The sequence below is a fragment of the Grammomys surdaster genome, unplaced genomic scaffold, assembly GCF_004785775.1.
Source record: "Grammomys surdaster isolate TR1022 unplaced genomic scaffold, NIH_TR_1.0 946, whole genome shotgun sequence".
NCBI classification, from domain to species: domain Eukaryota; kingdom Metazoa; phylum Chordata; class Mammalia; order Rodentia; family Muridae; genus Grammomys; species Grammomys surdaster.
The window spans coordinates 791,208-812,603 of NW_021605365.1; the positions used below are offsets into that span (position 1 = coordinate 791,208).

At 43.1% G+C, this 21,396-nt stretch overlaps 1 protein-coding gene and 1 pseudogene across 1 annotated transcript in view; both read right to left on the reverse strand.

Annotated features, from left to right (window-relative positions):
• Positions 1–5,862: 5,862 nt before the first annotated feature.
• On the reverse strand, positions 5,863–6,288 carry LOC114634336 (annotated as a pseudogene).
• Positions 6,289–15,859: 9,571 nt separating this feature from the next.
• The window catches only part of Rab10 (RAB10, member RAS oncogene family), a 53,084-nt gene continuing 47,547 nt past the window's right edge, over positions 15,860–21,396 (reverse strand). Inside the window, exon 6 of the mRNA XM_028782931.1 lies at positions 15,860–18,302. Within this exon, the coding sequence (XP_028638764.1) occupies positions 18,219–18,302 (84 nt within the window). The 3' untranslated portion in view covers positions 15,860–18,218. The remainder of the gene's footprint in view (positions 18,303–21,396) is intronic.

The window sequence follows — 21,396 nt, forward strand, 5'->3', positions numbered from 1 at the left end:
CCAACGCAGGCAAGAGGAGCTGCAGTGAGTAAATGTTTACAGAGGAAAGGGCCTGTGGCTGTTAGGATAACAGGGGCTGTTTCAAGTTGTTCTGCTGAAAGGAAGGGGCCAGCAGGCTTCTGAAAGTACAGACCGTTTAGTTCCGCTTCCCCTGAAGGAGCAGGGTCCTGCACAAGTCGTTCATCTCAGCGTCTTAGGTGACTCCACCTTGGGACAGCTTAACAGACAGAACCTAAGCTGTCTGGCTCACATGTCAGCACCTCACATGTAGAACCATCTGGCTCCTAAGACACTGTAAACTGAGCCTGCATTACCGTTCTCATGGCCTGCTTCTAAATCGAGCTGCTCTTTTCAAGTTTCATGATCTTAAAACTTTCTCAATTGTTTCTCAGTGAAATGCTTCACGCTATGGTCTTCCATAGCGTTTCTGAATGGCGCCTGCCTGGGTAGATACTTCAGCTGGACTTGGAGTCGTTTGGTTCCTCCATGACAGCAAACGATGAGGGGAAAGCACAGAGACTCTTGGTTATGTTCCACGAATCAAGCCAAAGAACCGATGAAGGACCCGAGAGATTGCCTTTTTGGCCTAGGCTGCCCAGTGATGGTGACAAGGAAACTGATCTTTGACAAAGGAGCAGAGGCAACTCCATGGAGACAGGAGTTCTACAGCAAGAGGTTCTGGAAACTCATTTATAAAACTCAGACCACCAGGGAAGTTAATCCAAAACAAACCACGGACCACAAGGTAACATGTGAAATTATAAAATTGCTAGAAGAAAACATGTGAGGATCTAAGCCGCCTTGTGCTAGGTGATGACTCCTTAAGATAATACGACACCAAAAGCTTAATTCAGAAAAGAAAAAAAGTGTGGCGTTAGGGAGCTAGAGAGATAGCCAGTGGTTAAGAGAACTGGCTATTTTCCCAGAGGACCTAAGTTCTATTCCCATCACCCACTTGGCAGTTCATAATCGTCTGTAACTTCAATCCCAGGGGAATCCAACCCTGTCTTCTGGCCTTGGAGGCACCAGGCATGCATGAATATTGTACACAGATATATATGGCAACCCCCATATATGTGTGCCATATGTATATATTGTATGTATATATAATATGCACACATATGTATAATATGTATATAAATATAATATGTATATAATATTATATAAATATAATATGCATATAAAACATATACATATGCATGTGTGTATACATACATATGTATGTATGCATATGTTAATTGCAGGGTTGGACATTTTGTTTTCATTGTTGTTGCTCTGTAGACCAGGCTGGCCTCAAACTCAGAGGTCTACCTGCCTCTGCCTCCAGAGTGCTGGGATTAAAGACGTGCACCACCACTGGAGTTGTACTTCTTTAAAATGGAAAGGTGGGACCAGGCAGTAGTGGCGCACACCTTTAGCCCCAGCACTTGGGAGGCAGAGGCAGGAAGAGTTTGAGGTGAGGCCAGCCTGGTCTACAGTGTGAGTTCCAGGACAGCCAGGACTACACAGAGAAACCCTGTCTCAAAAAACAAAACAAAAAACAAAATAAAGAAGTAAAGAAGGGAAGGTGGGGCGCTGATGGTCTTGCCATCTCTGAGTACATCTCTGTGCGTTGCTCTTTAACCACTACTCGCTATTCTTCATTTACTTTTTCTTGCTACACACCCAAAAAACATTCATTTGAAATCAAAATACAAATAAAACAGATGAATACATATAACTGGGGCTAGGAGTGTAGCTCAGGTGCAGAGCAAACAGGAGGCTCGGAGTTTGGTTCCTTACACCTCATAAAACTGGGGGGCGTGGCACAGGCCAGTAAAGCCAGCAGTTAGGAGTTAGAAGCAAGAGAACCAGAAGTTCAAGCCCTGGGCTACACAGAAAATAGGAGAGCAGCTTGGAATACAGGAGACCCCATGTCCAAAAAAGGGGATTAACATTTAAACTATCAATAATAGGGGGCTAGAGAGATGATCAGAGACTAGAAGCAATGAATGCTCCTCCAGGGGCCCTGGGTTCAGTGCCCAGCACCCACATGGCAGTTCACAACTGTCTGTAACTCCAAGATCTGACATCCTCACACAGACATATAGGCAGGCAAAACACCAATGCACATAAAATGAAATTTTAATTTTTTTTTTAAAAAAAACTTGTCCACATATTAGGGCTAGAGATAGCCCAGTGGTTTAGTGCACTTGCTGCTCTTTCAGAGGACCCCAGTTTGGTTCCTAGCACCCAAATAGCAGCTCACATTCATTCATGACATGGTAGTTGGCAACATCCTGATGAGTCTTTTAAACCAGGAGTGGAAATAGAAAGGGGAGAATAGAACTCTTTTCAACATAAAACACAAAAACCATAACACAGACAAATATAATCAGACAAATCAACAACTAATTTGTCTTTTCTGCCTGCTGTGTAGTTGTCACAGTGTTGGGGCTGGAGAAATGGCTCAGCAGTTAAGGGCACAGACTGCACTTTGAGAGGACCCAAATTCAAATCCCAGCACCCACATGGCAGCTCATAACTGTCTGCAACTCCAAGATCTGACACTGTCACATAGACATACATGCAGGGAAAACACCAATGCACATGAAATTAAGGTAAATATTTTTTAAAAAAAGTTGTCACAGTGCCTCCCACTACCAAGCTGGGGGATCTGGCAGCAAGAGGAGCAGAAGACAGCAGCTACCAACCCTGGATGACCTGCTCTAGTCTAGCCTAGACGTTTCCAGAACTAGAGAATCCTCCTTGGCACCTTCACAGTGACTAAAGAGCTGGTAGGAATGTCTTCTTGGTAAGTTGTCTTTGCCTCTTACTAAGGACAGTTCTAGCTTCATGAGTATGACAAATCTCAGCTCAGAACCACTGTGAAACTGCTAGCTACTGCCTGACATAAGAATATCTTTGTAAGTCCAGCAGTCAGGGCGCACGCCTTTAATCCTAGCACTCCAGAGGCAGAGGCAAGCTGATCTCTGAGTTCCAGGCCAGCCAGGTCTACAGAGTGAGTTTTAGGACTACACAGAGAAATCCTGTGTAGAAAAACGAAAAGAAAACAACAAAAAAAACCCTTTGTGTTTGTTTTTCTTTATTCAGAGAGGGTACACACATGTAATGTCAGCAGAGGTAGAGGCAGGCCAATCAAGAACTCAAGGCTAGAATGTTCCACACTGAGACCTTGTTTCAAACAAATGAAAAACAGCTGTAAAACTAGCCAACAGCCTGCAGCTGGGGAGGTTATAGACCCCAGGGAACCTGTTGTGGATTTGGTCTAAAGCTTAAATTATGTTATTTGGGTTCCCAATACTGCACAAGAATCCGTATATGAGATGCCGAGGGCCCCTGCCCTGCCCCCAGGTGGTTCTGATTGGTAAGTAAAGTTGCTGGTGACTAATGGCTGGGCAGGGAATATTTTGGAAGCTATGTTTTTGTGCTTCCTATATATTCAAGTAATATTTAATTCATTCTCATAACTCTGATGGGGTTAAAGACTAATTATAGTCTAATAATCAAACTTAAATTTTCTTATATGTACTGGTCTGGCCAAGTTAAACAGTCCTCTGAGGAGGGGGGCGAGGATGATTATAGGAAAGATAGAAAAAAAGATGCAAAAAACAGATCTGGGAGGGCTGCAGGTCTATATCATGTCAGTGGTAAGGGTATTTCTCATAGACTTCTTATACTACAGCACCGTGGGAAGCAAAACTACAAGCTAACAGTAATAATTTGCTAAAATATATACAAGACATTTGATCTCATCCAAAAAATTTCCCTGTTCCTCCCACCAATAGAATCTTCAGCCCCTCACCTTGAGTCTCAAGTGCACCACCTCCCCTTATTGTTCTACACCTTAGCAGGCTGGGAAATCTGCCAACAGACCCTGACACCCCCACCCCCTCTCTTCTCTTCTCTTCTTCAGAAAAGTGACAAATGACTCCCAACACTTATACAGTCCAGGACCCCTGTCCAGAGTGCCATCACTCTCCTGTGCTCTCCCACGGTATCATTAATCAAGGAAATGCCCTGCAGGCCAATCTGATGGAAGGAATTCCTCAGCTGCGTATCCCTCTCTCCAGCTGGCACTAATGTGTGTCAGGTTGACAAAACTATATAGCATACCTTCCTGGCTTAGGTGTTTTGTGTGTACATTGTGTGTCTGTGCATGTGTTCTATACACTCATACCTGACAGAGGTCAACACTGTGTCTTCTATGATTGCTTTCTGGAGGCCTTATCTTTAAATTTTTTATTTTAAATTTTTATTTTAATTAACTAAAAAATCTTTGAGACTGGGGGTTGAATATAGAGCCATGTGCATGCTAGACAAATACTCTACCTCTGAGCTATATAGCCTTGACTAAGTCTCATCTTAGTTTTTGAGATAGGGGCTCTCACTGAACCTGACCACTGCTCATGGCTTCTGCAGGGCTGCTAGGGACTAAGTTCAGGTCCTTATGCTTGAATAGTAAGCGCTTTGCTCCCTGAGCCGTGTCCCCAGCCTCTCTCTTTTCTTCCTGGATACCATATCACCTTGCCCCACTCTGATAGGTCACTCCTGAGGTGAGCCAGCTGCAGCTTCTCCTGAGCCCCTGGTTTCCAAATCTTAAGGTTTCTTTTTTCTTGGTTCAGGTTTTCATTCTGCAGGAGTAGATTCCTGAGAAGCACAGGGAGAGGAAAAATGTCCCTCTCTGCACATGTCATTGGTTTTTATTTTCACATCTGACAGGGTCACTTAAATGAGTGACCTTGGAGAAAACACAATCATTAAAATCTTCATTCTTAGTATGCAGCTTATGTTTCCCTGTTGATTGGCATTTGTTTATGGTGCTGGGGGTAATGTGTAAAAAAAACTAAAAACTTCTCAACAAAATAACAGAACTAATTCTGGCAGTTCTGAAATGCCATAAAGATGTTCTTGGCATGGGTAATCTTCTAGGCTGCCTTTGTGGGGTATATATACATACATACATACATACATACATATATACATACATGCACGCACACACATATATGTATGTATGTATGTATGTATGTATGTATGTATGTATGTATACACGTGTGTGTGTGTGTGTGTGCGTACATGGGCATGTGCATGGCACATTCATGCACACACTCCATAACTTCCTAATCTGGAGACGAATGGCCCCTCAACTCTTTCTGTTTTATGTTGCTGTCACAGAATACCACAGACTGGGTAATGTAATTTATATAAAACAGAAATGTACCCTTGCTTTCGGAGACTGGGAAATCCAAGTTTAAGGTGAAGATGTCTAGCTGTCTTCATGTGTTGAAAGGCAGCCTGGCAAGAGAAAGTTCCCCACAGCCTCCTTCCTTTTTGTAAGCTCTCTAATCTACTTACGAGGTCCTGCTTCCACAATTAAGATGCTCTTAAAGGTCCCACCTCTTAACCTCAGACCACAGCACACAGTCTGCTTTCCTTTCTATTTCCAGTTATTCATTTTTTGGTCTGTGTTTCGAGACAGGGTTTCTCTGTGTAGCCCTGGCTGTGCTAGAACTCACTCTGTAGACCAGGCTGGCCTGAGACTCAAAGATCTGTCTGCCTCTGCCTCCTGAATTCTGGGATTAAAGGCATGCACCACCATACCCAGTCCTAGTTACTCAATTTTTTTTTTGTTTTTTTGTTTTTTTCAGGTTTATTGAAAATATGGGGGCTGGAGAGATGGCTCAGTGGTTAAGAGCACTGATTGCTCTTCCAGAGGTCCTGAGTTCAATTCCCAGCAACCACATGGTGGCTCAGAACCATCTGTAATGGGATCTGATGCCCTCTTCTGGTATGTCTGATCACAGCAACTGTGTACTCACATTCATAAAATAAATAATTTTTTTTTAAAAAAAAAAAGAAAAGAAAATATGGCATAACAGATTAAACAGCTCCACGTGGTGTTTTGAAATTCATCCCAACTGTAGGCTCAGTGACCTGAAGGTTAGAGAGACTGCCAGAGTCCAGAAGCTTCAGCATTTCCTTGGTGTCAGGATCTACCTCAATGATCTCCTGGTCTAGGGCTGAGACCTCAGGAACATAATTATCTCTCCTCTCTCTCTCTTTTTCCTGCAACTTGATAGAGATACCTCTCACAGGACCTCTCTGAATCTGCTTCATCAGATGCCTGACATAGCCGGCTATCTTGTTCCGAAGTTTCTTGCTGCGGATAATGGCGATCTCTTCGCACACGCGCTTGTTGGTGTGGAAGTCATTTCCCAGGCGCGTGTAGTACTTCTTGATGCTGACCCTGGCCGCCTTCTTCACAGTCTTGGTGCGAACGAGGCCCATGTTGGCGGGTCTCGGTAAAAGAGCTAGTTACTCAAATTGTAACCTTTGAATTTGTCTTTGCTCTTTCTTTTTTAAAATTACATTTATGTATTTATTGTGTCTACGTGTGTGTGTGCAAGATCTCCTTTCTAGTAGAGACAATATCTTGTATAGATGCATCACTTGTCTATTTAAAAAAAACAAAACTATGGCTTATAGGAAAGGGTGTAATAGAAGGTGGGACTTCCGGGAGGCAGAATGAATTCTGGGAGAGAGCCAAGCTAGGGTGATTTGCCTGAGAAGACCTGATGAGCCTGACGCGTGGTACCTGAGCACAGGTAACCAGCCATGTGGCAGAACGTAGGTAAAAAAAACTCGGTTATTTAAAGTTATGATCTAGTCAGAGAAGAGCCTCACTATACGGCCAAGGTATCTGTAAATATGTTTTGAGTCTGGGTATTATTTCTGGGAGCATGGGGCTGGGAGGAAGAACTAGGCATAACTTCTACATTTGCCATGATGTGGCTCCCAGGGATTGAATTCAGGTTGTCAGGCTTGGTACAGATGTCTTCACTCACCTTCTCTGTGTGCTACCTTGCTTGCTTTCCTTTGTATTTCTTTACTACTCATGTCTTAAGTTAGCATCCTTCTTCTGTAAGTTATCTTACTCTTGTGTAAGCATGACCGAACTGACTAGGATAGGGGTGGTGGTGCATGTTCCGCTTGGTACACAACCCCTGAAACCTCAGTGAATTTAAGGACAATGGGAACTGGGAATGCAATTCTCAAAATGGTCACCAGGTGGCATAGTGACTTCATAGTTAATTTTATAGTCTGTTTCTTCCACCTCCTACAACAACAACACACACACACACACACACACACACACACACACAGACAAGCTCCTGCTAATTTAGAAGAGTTGGGAATGTTATGAGTCTTATTTGAGTCTGGAAGTACTTTGTAGCCCACCCTTTATCTTGAGTGTATACTATCTTGAATATATATAAGCAAACAGAATGCCCAGGTCAGAGGACAAACTTCAGGAGTCGGTTATTTCCCTCCAACCTGTGAGTTCCAGGGATCAGACTTGGCTCATAAAACTTGGCAGCAAGTGTCCCTACCTGCTGAGCAGTCTCACTGGCCCCATTAGAGATAAGGAATGTATGATCTATAGGAGTCAATCTAAGCCGGGCAGTGGAGACAGAGACAGGAGGATTTCTGAGTTCGAGGCCAGCCTGGTCTACAGAGTGAGTTCCAGGACAGCCAGGGCTACACAGAGAAATCCTGTCTTGAAAAACCAAAAAAAAAAGAAGTCAATCTATCCAGTGACAGGCAGTAGTTAGACTGGACAGTGCCTTGGATTTTAAAGTTCTTTTAGAGTTATAATTGAAATTGCTTTTAAAAAGAAATTCAAGCTGGGTGCAGTGGCTCATGCTTACAGTCTCAGCTATTTGGGAGGCTGAGGATTACCTGAGCTTAAGAGTCTAAGGCCAATCTGGGCAGCACAGAAAGACTTTTATCTCAAAGTAAAACATTAAAAATAAAGGCAGGCGTGAGTTGGAGGAGGAACAGAAATTCAAGGTCACCCTTGGTTACACAGAGAGTTCAAGGTCAGCCTGGGCTACATAAAACACTATCTCAGAGAAATTCAAGCTGAATAGTCCATGCAAGTCTTCCAGGTCTACTAAAACAACCTGTAACCCTTAAAAAACAAAAACAAAACAAAAAAACTCACTATCTCAAAGAAAAGAACAATATAAGCTGTGTTGGGTTTTATTGTCAATTTGACCCTAACCTAGAACTACCTGGAAAGAATGTCTTCATGAGGAATGTTTGTGGGAGTTGTCTTGAGTATTGATGGATATGGGTGGACCTAGCCCATTATGGGTAACACCATCCCCTAGGCCTGAACCACGTAAGACAGAAGAAAGCTAGCTGAGAGTAAGAAAGTAGAGGAAAGGCAGCATGTGTATACTCATTTCTCTTTGCTCTTGATGGTGGACATGATGTGACTAGTTGCTGGAATTTTTGCCTTGACTTCTCAGTGATGGACTGCAATCAGGAATTGTAAGCAGTCTGCTAAGGACACAAATCTTACAAAGAACAGTTGGCTCAAACCAAGGCTCCAGATGACGTGTAGGCCAAACCTGCTTTCCTCAGGGGAGGGAGAAGGGAAAGCCAGGCTCCCTGTTCTGATGGTAGGGTGTAGGCTGCCATGGAGAAACTGCATGTGTAATACAGAGCATGTCCACTTGGGCTGTTTAAGTGTGGGTTCTAGTTGTACTAAGACTCTGTAGTTCACCACAAGAGCCCATTTTTGGACGGGAGGGAAGATGCTAAGATCAGTCACCTGTACTACATCCCTAGCCCTAAGGTTGTTTTTCTTTCCCTCCCTCTTTTCCTGCCTTTCTCCCTTCTTTCCTTTTGTGATAGTTTACTGAAAAAGAAAGCACATTCTCTAGAATGGGAGAGCTCCCAAGGCAGGTGATTTGAAGAATGCACTTAGCAATAAGGGTATAGCTGCTTTAAAAAAAAAAAGTGTACTAGCACTTGAGTCTCAACCCAGCATTCTGCTTCAGATTGGCTGGGTACAACTTTGGCATGGTTTGTGTATGTGCTATGTGCATGCATGTGTGTGTGTATACATTTGTTGTTGTGTGGCTGGTCTTAAGACTCTCACATAGACCAGGCTGTCCTTGAACTGGCTCTGTCACTAAGGATGATCTTGAGGAGGGATTACGGTACTCACCGTCACAACTTGGCTTCTGGGGTCTGGGGATTGAGTCCAGGGCCTTAAGCATGCTGGGCCATGCTGGGCAAGTAAGTACTCTCTCTACTGAGCTGTATCACCTGCCAGAGATGGACTTTACATTGATTTTAATTTTATTTACTAGGGAGTGTCTTAGTTAATTCTCTATTGCTATAATAAAACACCACGACTCAAGCAATTTATAAAAGAAAGTGTTTAATCTGGAATTTACATTTTCAGTGTTAGAGTCCATGAATCATGCTAGGGATTCATGGCAACAGGCAGGCAAGCAGGCATGGCCCTGGAGTGGTAGATGAGAGCTTCCACAGGCATGAGGTAGAAAGTTAACTGGGAATGGTGAGGGCTTTTGAAACCTTAAAGGACACCCCAGTAACAACACACCTCCTTCTCTAAGGCCACACCTTATAGCCCTTTCCCAAAAGTTCTACCAACTGGGAACCAAATATTCAAATATATGAACCTACAGGGCCATCCTCACTCAAACCACCACAGGAATGAGTGACACACATTCCTGTCAATGTGTGGAGGTCAGAGGACAACTTTCAGGAGTCAGCTGTCCTTCCATAAATGGCTTCCAAGAATCAAACAAGTCACCAGGCTTGTGTAACCAGCTCGACCATTTCACTATCCCCCGGGGGGTGGACTTTTCAGACATTGTCCAGCTGACTAATATGTAATTAGGGTCGAGCAGTGCCAGCACAGAGGTCATTTGTCACTCTACTTTGGAAGTGACGACATACACCCTTTCCTACTTCCCTGGCACCCAGGCACATAATTTGGGTTTCATCAACTAACATAACCATGGGACTCTGAACCAGAACCCACAGCAAGAAAGAAATGTAGGCCACACAGCCTCCATCCCCAGAAGGGCTTGGACTCTGTTAGCAGCCACATAGCTCTCAGAGGGGCAGTCGCAATCCTTGAAGCCTGGTATCTGTGGCCATCAACAGAGGCCTAAAGGTCAAGTTTCTCACACAGCCCTTTATAATGACTTTGGGTAGTTTTGTCTGAAGCAGGGTCTCTGTAGCCTTGGCTCAACAAGAACTCACTATGGACCAGGTTGGTCTCCAACTTGAGTCCACCCTCCTGTCTCATGGACCACCATTCCTAGCTATGATTGACTATATGTATAACAACTCATATAAAACAAATGTGTAAAAACTAGATGTGGTAACACAGTCTGTGATCCCAACACTGAGCTAGCATGGGATATATATCAAGACCCTAACTCTGGAAAAACTAAGAAGTAGAGACAATACATTGTTACAAGGCAAACACCCGGGAGCAACATCTATAGCAAACAGAACCCAGCTGTTCTGGAGACCCACACCCACCTGCCAACAGTCCCACCCTCACTTTTGGGGTGGTCATTTCCTGAATTTCCTTCTCTAAACATATCACATTTCATTTGCTTACCTCTCTCTCCTCGTTGCAAACACAGTCATTGGAGAGGTTGGGTCAAAGGTCCTGTGAAGGATTTGGATTGATGTAATTTAATCTGTTCCTTTGTCCTCAAATACCCTGTATCCTCAAATTTCCTGAACTCTGGCATTTGGAACCAGACTACACATTTGATTGTCCCAGGCCTGGCCTCAGAAATATCTACTGGGCTGGTGAGGTGGCTCAGTGGGTAAAGGAGCTTCTCCACATAGCCTGATGAACCCGAGTTTGACCCCAGAGCAAAGGTGAAAGAGAACTGACTCCTGTGAGTTGTCCTCTGACCTCAACATCACACACACACACACACACACACAAATATGACAATATATTTTTTAAAAAGTATTTATTAGCACATATACACACAAATAAGTATAAGAACAATTTTTTTTTAAAAAAGAAGTGTTTATTGTAGGTGCTGAGGAAGTAGTTCAGTTGGTAAAATGCTTGCCTAGCTTGCATGAAATAAATACCAGAAAACGAAACTTTGACACCAGTAATATATTGCAAAAACAAAACCAGGGACTGAAGAGATGGCTTGCTTGGGAGGTAAGAACACTTGCTCTTGCAGAGGACCTGAGTTCAGTTCCCCGCACCCACATGGTGGCTTACAGTGTCCTGTTACTGTGCAACTCCAGATCTAACGCTCTCTTGTGGCCTCTACAGGCATCCACAGGCATGTGCACAGATAGATTCATATAGATTGATAAAATAAAAACAAGAAAACAGGTGTTGTGGTTTACATGTATAATCTCAGGGTAGATATAGGAGGGGGTTATCCGATGCAGAGCTTCCTTCCCATTGGAAACAACCCTCCCATCCTGACCCCCAGCTTCTGCTGTAGCACCCCCACTTTTGATTGCCAGTGGAAAGCCTGGTTAGCTTTTGTCCTAAATCTCACCTTGTGTGCACACATTCAGCCAATCAGATGCTAGCTTGCCTCAATAAACTAGGCCCTCTCCAAAAGCTTTCAGCAAAATGCCTGAGAGGCTCCAGGTTACTGGCAGGGAGTCCTTGTGAAACAGATGTGGACTCCCATGCTTGAACAGGGAGCTCTCTCCAGGGCCCTCCACAACCGGAAATACTATTTACAGGCAGAGGGATGCTCCAGCCCTCAAGACCTGTTTCTTGCTCTGCAAGCCTGTCTCAGCAGCTCCCCCCCCCCCCATCCCCAAAGCCCACTTAAGAGTCTTTAAGCTGTAACCCACCACTTAACTGGCCCTTAAAAGTGTGAGAAAATAGAGGGCAGTGGCACCTGCAACTTCTTAGGCACCCCAAAGCCTGCTGGGGACTTAGAGCTGAAACGTGCATCCTCTTGAGAGCAAGTGGCATCCTCTTGTTGCTGAAGATCTGGCATACTGAAGGTTACCAACTAATTCTTAGAAGGAAGGCTGACAGGACTCCAGCTGGATAGGAGATGCCTGGCGCCCGTTCACTTTAGCGTCTCATTACACTGTGTCAAGCCCTGTGTTCAGACCTCTGCTCTCCATGCAGCTCGGAACCCTTAGGCTGCTGCAAACACTGTGTTCTCCTGCACATATGCAGACACCATGCAGCTCTCGGTCAGTGGCTTGGCTCTGCCTGTGTTTGGGATTTTGGGGGAACTTTGACAACCTAAAATATTTTAAGATCAAGTTTTAAAATGGTATTTGTGTGTGTGCACATGTGCCGTCACACTCAGATAGAGGTGAGAACAAGAGAGTCAGTCCTCTCTTCCCACTTCATGCATCCCAAGAGATCACACTTGATCACACCTGATCACAGGTCATCAGGCTTGGTAGCAAACACTTCACCCTCTGAGCCATCTATCTCACCAATCCTCAAATGTTTTTGCAGCATGTAGGGCTCATGGGGCTTGCTATTGTGGTTGCTGAGATTGTTTTATTTTGTGGGATGGGGTTGTATAATATGAAACAATGTCACTGTGTTCCCATTTTACATATGCTAGAGATTGAACCCAGGGCTTTAAATACATTCCACCAATGAATTATCTTGGATTCTCTTTTTATATTCTGAGCTTGGTTAAGAGTTAAACTCGAGAGTGGGAATTGGAGGTGTGGCGGTTTGGATGCCTGGTCCACAGTTAGAACTGTTTGGGAAGAATTAGGAGGAGTCATTGAGCATGGGCTTTAAAATTTCAAAAGCCCTTGCCAGGCCCAGTGGCTTATAGATTAGGTGTGAGTTCCCAGTAATTGCTCAAACACCCAGCTGAACGCTTTCTAAGTTGTCTTGGTCATAAGTGTCTCCTCACAGCAAAAGAACAGTAACTAACACAGGAAAGAGCTCTGACCTAATGCTTGGAGACTCCAAGCTGAGTGATCAGACATAACAGTCAGACATGCTAGTGTGCACTTATAAGCCTTACACTCAGGAAGCAGAAGCAGAAAGCTGCAAGCTCATGGCCAGCCGGAGCCACATCTGGGCTACCAGGCCTGAAAACCTGTCTCAAAAAACAAAACAAAAGAATCATGAACCTTTTCACATGAATATTTAAAGGTTTAAGTCAGAAGTGAGTCCTATCTAAGGTACTCCTTAAAGCAGCTCTTAATGAATATCCATTTCCTAAGTGTTCTTTAAGGCACCTCTGAGAAGCAGGAGTACAGCTGAGCTTGCACTTTAGTGGGTGAATACCTGTTCCCCCACTCCCCATACAGGAGACTCTTCTGCAGCCAGCACTAGACTGTGAGGCTGTTTTTAAAAAATAAATAAGGGAGCTGGAAGATGGTTCAGTAGTTAAGAACACTGTCTGCTCTTCCAGAGGATCTGGGTTCAATTCCCAGTACCCACATAGTGGTGAACTGACATCTGAAAACTCTAATCCCGGAGGTTCCAATGCCCTCTTCTGGCTTCCTCAGGCACTGCACATACATGGTGCACAGACATACATACAGACAAAATACCCATACACATTAAAAAAAACAAAAAACTCAATAAAAATCTCCAAGGCCCAGATCATTTGCGGTTCGCAATGTGACACAAGACTTCAAAGCTATACCTCAGGCCCTTTTAGAGGCACAGATGGGACGGTCTATGACTCCTGTCATCTTTCAAAGCAACATTAGCTCTGCTACCTACATATCTATGTCTGATGTGAATGGGTGATCTCTATTTAACACTAAGCTTCTGTACTCCAAGAATCACTAGAGGGCTGGTTTGCAAGTCAGCTGTTGGGGGGCTTGCCTTATGTGTGCATATGCATGCAGCTTTGGGCCTATCTCCAACACTGAACAAACATTGTGTTGCACACCTATAATCACTGTACTTAGGAGGCAGAAGAATTCAAGATGGTTCATGGCTACCTAGTGAGTTCAAGACCATAGTGGGCTATGTGAAACCCAACACCATCTTACTGGAGTGTTTAATCAAACTGACTACTCTGTTTTCAGATCTAATGAGAATTCCAATTTCCCCATGGAATAAAAATTCTATCTGTAGCCAAGCCAGCTCATCATTAACTGTGTAAATGCTACTATTTCAGGGCCTTATAGAAATGTCTCTGCTATACTCATTCCTCACAGGTAGCCAATGAATGATACACAAGCAATGGGGACATCATTACATGGTAGCTCAAGGATCCCCAAACCCTTGAGTCTCACACTACTTCCCTTCCACAGTTAACTGCTCTTTCAGATTACAAGCTGCAGAAAGCATGACCTACCTATGATCTTGGCTAGAAACCTCACTCTTCAAATTGGTTCCCCAGCAAAGTACGCTTTGTTTGCATCCCTCACTCCTCTACAAGTCACACCGGACTACTGCTCAGTTGGTTACAAATGCCAAGTCCACCCACAAAGCTGGCGGAGACACAGCTCTTCACCTTTGGAGCCATTTTCACTACCACTATCCACCACCAGCTTTCTGGGGTGGCTTCAGAAACCCACTAAAAGACCTGAAAACCCACAGCTTTACTGTCACAAGATGACTTAGACAAAACAAGAATGATAAATAATCCAACAAAACTAGGAGACAGACACTGGAGGTTCCTACAGCTAAGTAGGGTCTAAGACCCTCTTCTGCTTCACCAATGCAGTAGTGACCTTTGCCACCATTTTAGGCAAGCTCCATTCAATTCTTGCCAACCTGTGCAATCCATACTCCTTATCCGAACCAAACAGATTTTTTTTTTTTTTTGTTTTTTTTGGGAATCTTGGGGGTGGGGGGGGGTTGGACGGGAGTGGACTGGAGGAGTTAACTGTCTTAAGATATCAGGCCTAGGCTAGTCTCCTGCCTCACCATCCATGGCAGGCCTAGCCACGCTTTCCTGACTGTTCTCACCACGGTAAAGCCCCATGGCCTCTCCGTCCATCTAGCTGATCTTCTCATAAAAGCTAAGATCATGCTCTTTCACAATGCCCATCTCTCTGCAACAGTCTATCAGTCTATGTATGTTAAGACTCAATGTATATACTCCTGGGGAAATTCCACAACTGTCTACTTGTCCAAGTAACTCAGCACTTACCTACAACTTAGCTACCTGGCTCTTCTTGCATAAATTCCTAGTTAATAAGCTTGCGGAAAAAACTACCAAGACAGGGTCTCTCACATGTAGGCTTGAAATCTGGTACGTAGAGCAGGCTGACCTCAAATCCAGAGACCCACCTGCTTCTGCTAAACCATGAGTCAATATCCAGGAATTACTTTTTGACACTGGGTCTTGACACTGGCAGTCCAGGTTGTCCTAAACTTCCTATAAAAATGAGGCTAGCCTTTAGTTCCTGATCCTTCTGCCCATACCAAGTAGTAATCAGATTACTTTTGCTTCCTGAGGCCGTGGGTTTATGAATAGAGACCATATCCTTTTTTCCAACACCAGTTTCACAGGGACAACCACAGGCTGTTAACCCTAAACATCACCAGGAGTTACATGGGTTCAGGGAGAAAGGGCAGAGCAGCACCGAAAACACTCAGGTGACCTAGAAACATGAAATACCCCCACACCACTCTCCAGCAGAGACAAGCAGCTAGACTCTACTGACCAGGCCTTAACACAGCACTGCTTTTTGCCAATACTCATGCAAGGTCAAGCTATGGTTCATGAGGCTGGAAATACTGTTTCCAAATAAGAGGATAGCACCGTCTAAACACTGCTGTGCCATCCTTCAGGACTGAAAGTCCACTTAGGTGCCCTAGGCCCATCAGTGGGGTTTCTCTTGGCCCATGGGTCACTGAACTGGTGTGAGCTGGAGGCGGCTTGGGCGGTCTTCCTGTATGAGGATTCTGCTCCTTGTTGGTTCTTCCAAGTGACCGTTTTTCATGTGCTGATGTTGACAAAACTGTTGCCTTTCTGTCTTTATGACGCCCTGCAGGGTGTCCTCCTGCACTGTTGTCAGAAGCAACCCTCCATCTCCAACTCCAAAAATAAATGAAAACCAAACCACACAGTTGGAAATCAAGTTTGTTTTTATATGAACAGAAGTAGACCATCTAGAAATATTTCAGTTTATTTAAATTGTTAAGTAGAGTATGAAACCGAATTTGTAGCTAGTACCAGAGAATGGACTGAACTGTTGGTGTTTAATGAGAACAGCTTCTACACAGGATCCCAAGAAACTTACAGAAAGGGGACAAAGCCCTAATAGTAAGCAAATAAAACTCAGGTTTCAAACAGATTATACAAAAATTGATTTATACTCCATTTCCCTTTTGGTTTTTTTTTTTTTGATATTCAGAAAGTGCAGATTTAACAAAGGTAGCCATATCCTTTCTCTGTACAATGCCGATTATAATTATGCAAACAACAAAACTGTCAGTCTGTTAGCCAAAATCCCAGTGTGTAGCTCCAAACCTTAAGTCACTGAATTAAGAGTTAAAGAAAGTTTAAAGTAAAGAGGCGACCGTCACATTCCAGATAGAGAGAAGCAACACAAACAGCAAAGATCTAACAACAGTAGGTTTAACCTACAACTTCAAAAGCTTACACATTGCATTTTTCATAGTGGAAAATCAGGGATTATTTGGCAATGCTGCTTTTTACTAGTAAACAATGATAAAGTCAAGTGAGAGGGAAAACCCTAAGAACCACCAGTGAGGCATATAAAATTGTCTTTAGGGCACTATCTGAAAAATTCATGGGTTCTTTTAGCAGATATGTCCCTATATTGTTTATGTGAGCCAAGAGGTCATTAAAATGCATGTCACAGAAATCTTCTCAATGGTAGCTGCTGTCCTAAACTCAGCCTCTGCTTGAAATGAATCATGCTATTCACAATTATTTCCACAAAGGTATCATCTTAGGATGCTAGCAGCATAGGGAACTTAGCCTACCCTATCCTAATGAGAAGCAATGAAGCCAAACTAGAACAGGGAAAGAAGGATGGTCAGATAGAGCCAGAGAGCTCAGCTTTACACGAGAAGCCTTTCGCTGTCCTTTTTCTTTAGAAAAAAAAAAAATTCATGGTAACAGAAGTTTTCGGAGAGGATATAAAGATAGGACTTGAAATTAATAATATTATAATGTATTTCTAAATCTTACAGTAAAGACAACTTAATACCAAAGTGTTCTTCAGAGGCCAAATCTCAATACATTTGGCAAACACTACTAAGACCCACTCCTCCTTGCTCTTTGTGGTATTTTTAAAGCCAGTCTTTCCTGGGCTACCGAACTGCCAGAGGAGTTGCCATATGGAGACTAGTCAAATTCAGGTTAAGAGGTTTACTCTAGGAAAGTGAATAGGATATATACCTAATTAGAAAGACAAACCACAACACCCTCCAAACACTAGTGCATGCAATTAACTCTTCCATTTCATAAACTCCATGGACAGACAGGAAGGGGGGAGGGAACAGAGGCAAACAGCGGGAGAGGTTTTAGGAAAGAGTAAATGAGGGGCTGACACCGAGTAACTGACATCTGATATAGGCAGCTAGAGTTTATCTTTCTGCTTACTTAGCAAGGTATATCAGTGCTTAATGTTAAACTTGACAAACCTTTCATCTTTAAATAACTCATACCAGGAGTAGTGGGGGCAAACAAAGCAGCATGCAGAGAGATGAGACGCAGGGACAGAGTGGCCCAAGGACCTGGTGGCGGGAATCAGTTTAAATATCAAGGCCACTGGGAATGAGACTGGAAATCAAATATCACTTCTGCATTACCCTTTGTCCTCGGTTAACTACTGTGAAAGATACAGCCAAGCAAACCACAAGCATCTGAACGGGTTTATGTTGGGATGAAATGTCTCCTGCACATGCTACCACCAAAACAAAGAAAAGAAAAACCAAAGAAGTTCCTTTCCACATAAGGCACAGGACAAAATTAACCCCATGTACAGACTCAAGGCGAAAATGAGTGTTTTCCTGGCTTTTGTTTCTTTGCAACCACATCTACAGATTATAGGGACTCAAGCACATTATTCATGACAGAAAATCCCACTGTTGTACAAAATAAAATTGTTAATTCTAACTTTTATTCTTATACAATTTGCAGAATAGAGTTGAAATGATTGCTATAGTTTAATGTTGGTAAGAACTGGACTATAATACAACTGAAGTGCAGGGGTAAGCTGAGCAAGTACATCTGAAAATGAAGTCACAGACATGATTTTTCTATACATTTTTTTTTGTTTGTTTGAAGAAAATTATAATAGTCCGCAAGCAGTCACAGATGAAACAAATAAAATAGGTGGACTGAATAGTTAAGATGAGGAACAAAAATCTGTTTAGAGTTAAAAATGGACAGAGTGTTTTATTTTGCAGCAAGAAGAGAAACGGATGGTGGACGGCAGCAGATGGATGGGCGAGCTCAACAGCATTTGCTCTTCCAGCCCGTCACGCCTCCTCCACTGCTGATATCTACGTTTTCACTGTTGGGTTCTTTTACAGGGGTCTGCAACAACACAAGGAAGCAAGTGACCCATGAGAAAACACTGGCATGGATGAAAACAGATCCGCCAGAAAGAGTCACAGCAATGTCAGGTTACATAATAAAAGGCAACTATAGTCACATGACAAGGCACTCCTGTACTGTGCAGTAAGTCATAATGTGAAAACTGTTTTTGGTTGTCCTTTTGGTTGGCCTCCTCTGTAAAGAATGACAGACATCTCTTGACAACATTAACAAAGCATCTCAAACCATCTTTGTCCTGACCTGTGAGTTATCAGAACAGAAGGACTCCTAAGCCAGGCGTGATAGCACATGCTTGTAATCCCAGAACTGAGATGACAGAAGAATAATCCTAGGTCAGCCTGGGCTACACAGCAAGACCTGTACCTTGCTTTGTTTTAAAAGGCTGGTGAGATAGTTCATCATGTTAACTGCCTGTTGCTAGGCCCAGTGACTGAGTTTGTGCACTGTGGAGCTGCCCCTGCCAAATAAAAACTTGTAATTTATAGCTCACAAAAAGCCATTCTTAGGCCATGTCTTACATTAGAGACCCTAAGGGCCTTTCTCTGTTCAGATAGTTTAAGATTTATTTTTATTTTATGTATATGAGTACACTGCTGCTGTCCTCAGACACACCAGAAGAGGGCATTGAACCCCTTTACAGATGGTTGTGAGCTACCACGTGGTTGCTGGGAATTGGACTCAGGACCTCTGGAAGAGCAGACAGTACTCTTAACTGCTGAGCCATCTCTCCAGCCCCAGAAAGGGTAATCTCAACCATGAGTAGGTGGAAGGGGAGGGGACAGAATGAGTTATCAAATTACCGTGAGCAACAGACCTAGGACACACCAACATATTAACTGTCAGACTGTCAGGTGACGGATTTCTCCTCTGCACTTGTCCAACATTATCCTGAACACTAATCTTAGAATATCACAAACAGAACTGTAAAGGCTATGGTGGCCTGACAACCTAACTGTCACAGAAACCACTTAAAAGGCCTTTGGCAGAACAAGGAAAAATATCACAATGTTCTGAAATCCCAGGCTACCCTCAGAAAGCCTGGTAAATCTGAAGTGAGGCTCCTGTTCGGCCTACTCTCGCTGCCTCAAGACAGATCCGTCCCTGTAAACAAGTTCAGTCTACATTCACAGGATGAAGTCCCCAAATACCTGTGAGCTTGCCTGATTATGGCCTTTGATCCTTAGACAGCTTTTAAGGAAAATACACAAAAAGTAAAGAACAACTCAAACAGGGCCCACACCAAGAAAACACAACAGGAATTCACTTTCTCTAGGAACTTCAAGCTCCTGGATAAGTGGGATTCAAGTTTATTCATGGCCTCTCAGTCTGTCTTTCTCTAACTTAAGTGAGATCAGCTCAGCCAGGAAAGGGGCGCTAACTCAACAGAAAAGGAAACAAGGGATCCTTTAAATTTGTGAAGAAGATTATGATGATGACGATGGTGAGAAGGGTCTCACTATATATGTAGGTTTGGCTGACCTGGAACTAACTATGTAGACCAAGTTGGCCTTTCACAGAGATCCACGTGCTTCTATTTCTCAAGTACCAGGATTAAATGTGTACACCACTATGCTCGGCATTTTTTTTTGCTTTTAAGGAAAGGATCCCACTATGGTACACAGGTTAACCTTGATCTTAGAATGCAGTTCTGCTCAACCATCCAAATGCTGGAATTCTAAGTGTGTGCCAATGTGCCTCACTTCAAGTCTTTTCCATCTTTGAAACAGATTAGCTTACAAACTAGGTTTCCATGACATTTTCATGTATAAAGGGCTATAATTTCCTTTCTTTTCTGAGATTGTGTAACTTACTGCATCCCCCAGCTGGCATGGCACTATGCAGACTACACTAGCATAGAACCCAGAGTCTCAGGCACACTAACCAAGTGCTCTGGCATGGGCCTGATTCCTTAGCCAATTAATACTTAAAGAAGCAGAAACAGTACTTTAAAATGTTTACATAACTTAGAGATTTAAAAAAAAAATCTCCCTTTCCAAATCTTCCTTTGCTATATTTAACTGTGTAAGTGTGTTTCATGTTTGGTACCATATACTTTTTTTTGTTTGTTTGGTTGTTGTTGTTTCGGTTTTTCGAGACAGGTACCATATACTTTTAAAATGAAACCATGCTCTTTGACTTGATCTTTCATTTATTTTTTAAAATTTGAGACAGTGTCTCTCTTTGTAACCCAGGCTGGCCACAACATACACTCAACCTGAATCATCTTCCTAAATGATGGATTGTAGAGATGTGTCATCATGGTTGGCTCTAACCTGCTTTTCATCGCTCAATATATTATAAATAGCCTTCATGTATTTACCCACACTAAATTTCCCTCATTCTTTGAAAGCTAGAGATTGAACTTTTGATCTCCCACATACTAGACAACCAATCATTCTACCAATGATCTACACCAGTGGTTCTCAATCTTCCTAATACTGTGACCCTTTAGTACAGTTCTCATGTTGTGATGACCCCCAATCATAAGATTATTTTCGTTGCTACTTCATAACTGTAATTTTGCTGTTATAAATATAATGTTAGATATGCAGGATATGTGATATGTAACCCCCGTGAAAGGGTTGTTTGATCCCCCAAAGGGGTCACAACCCATAGGCTGAGAGCCGATGGTCTATGCCCTCAGCCCCAATGTCACTTCTTTTTGCAGGTCTGGTCACCAACATTACACATTCAAACAGACGTGAGGATTTGGGGTTGGGGCATGGGGGTGCAGTATAAACAGAGACCAGATGTGAGTATCAGTAGCTACCACTGCCTGCCTACCTCAGGTTGCTCCATGTTTTCTAGTCATTTAGCTACAAGTTCCTTACTTTATTCTGGAAGATCAGCTATTGGTAATAGGCGGTCTTTTAGGAACAACAGCACCAAAACTGAAGATGTTCTATGTAAATACTATATTTAAGGAGACAAAGGGGGTGATGGGGCAATCCCAGTATCCTGAAGGCTAGGACAAGAGAATCAAGAGTTGCAGTCCAGCCAAAGGTATGTGTAAAACAAAAACCTACTACCACCAACAAAAAATAATTTAGAAGTGACGCTGCATAAGGAACTT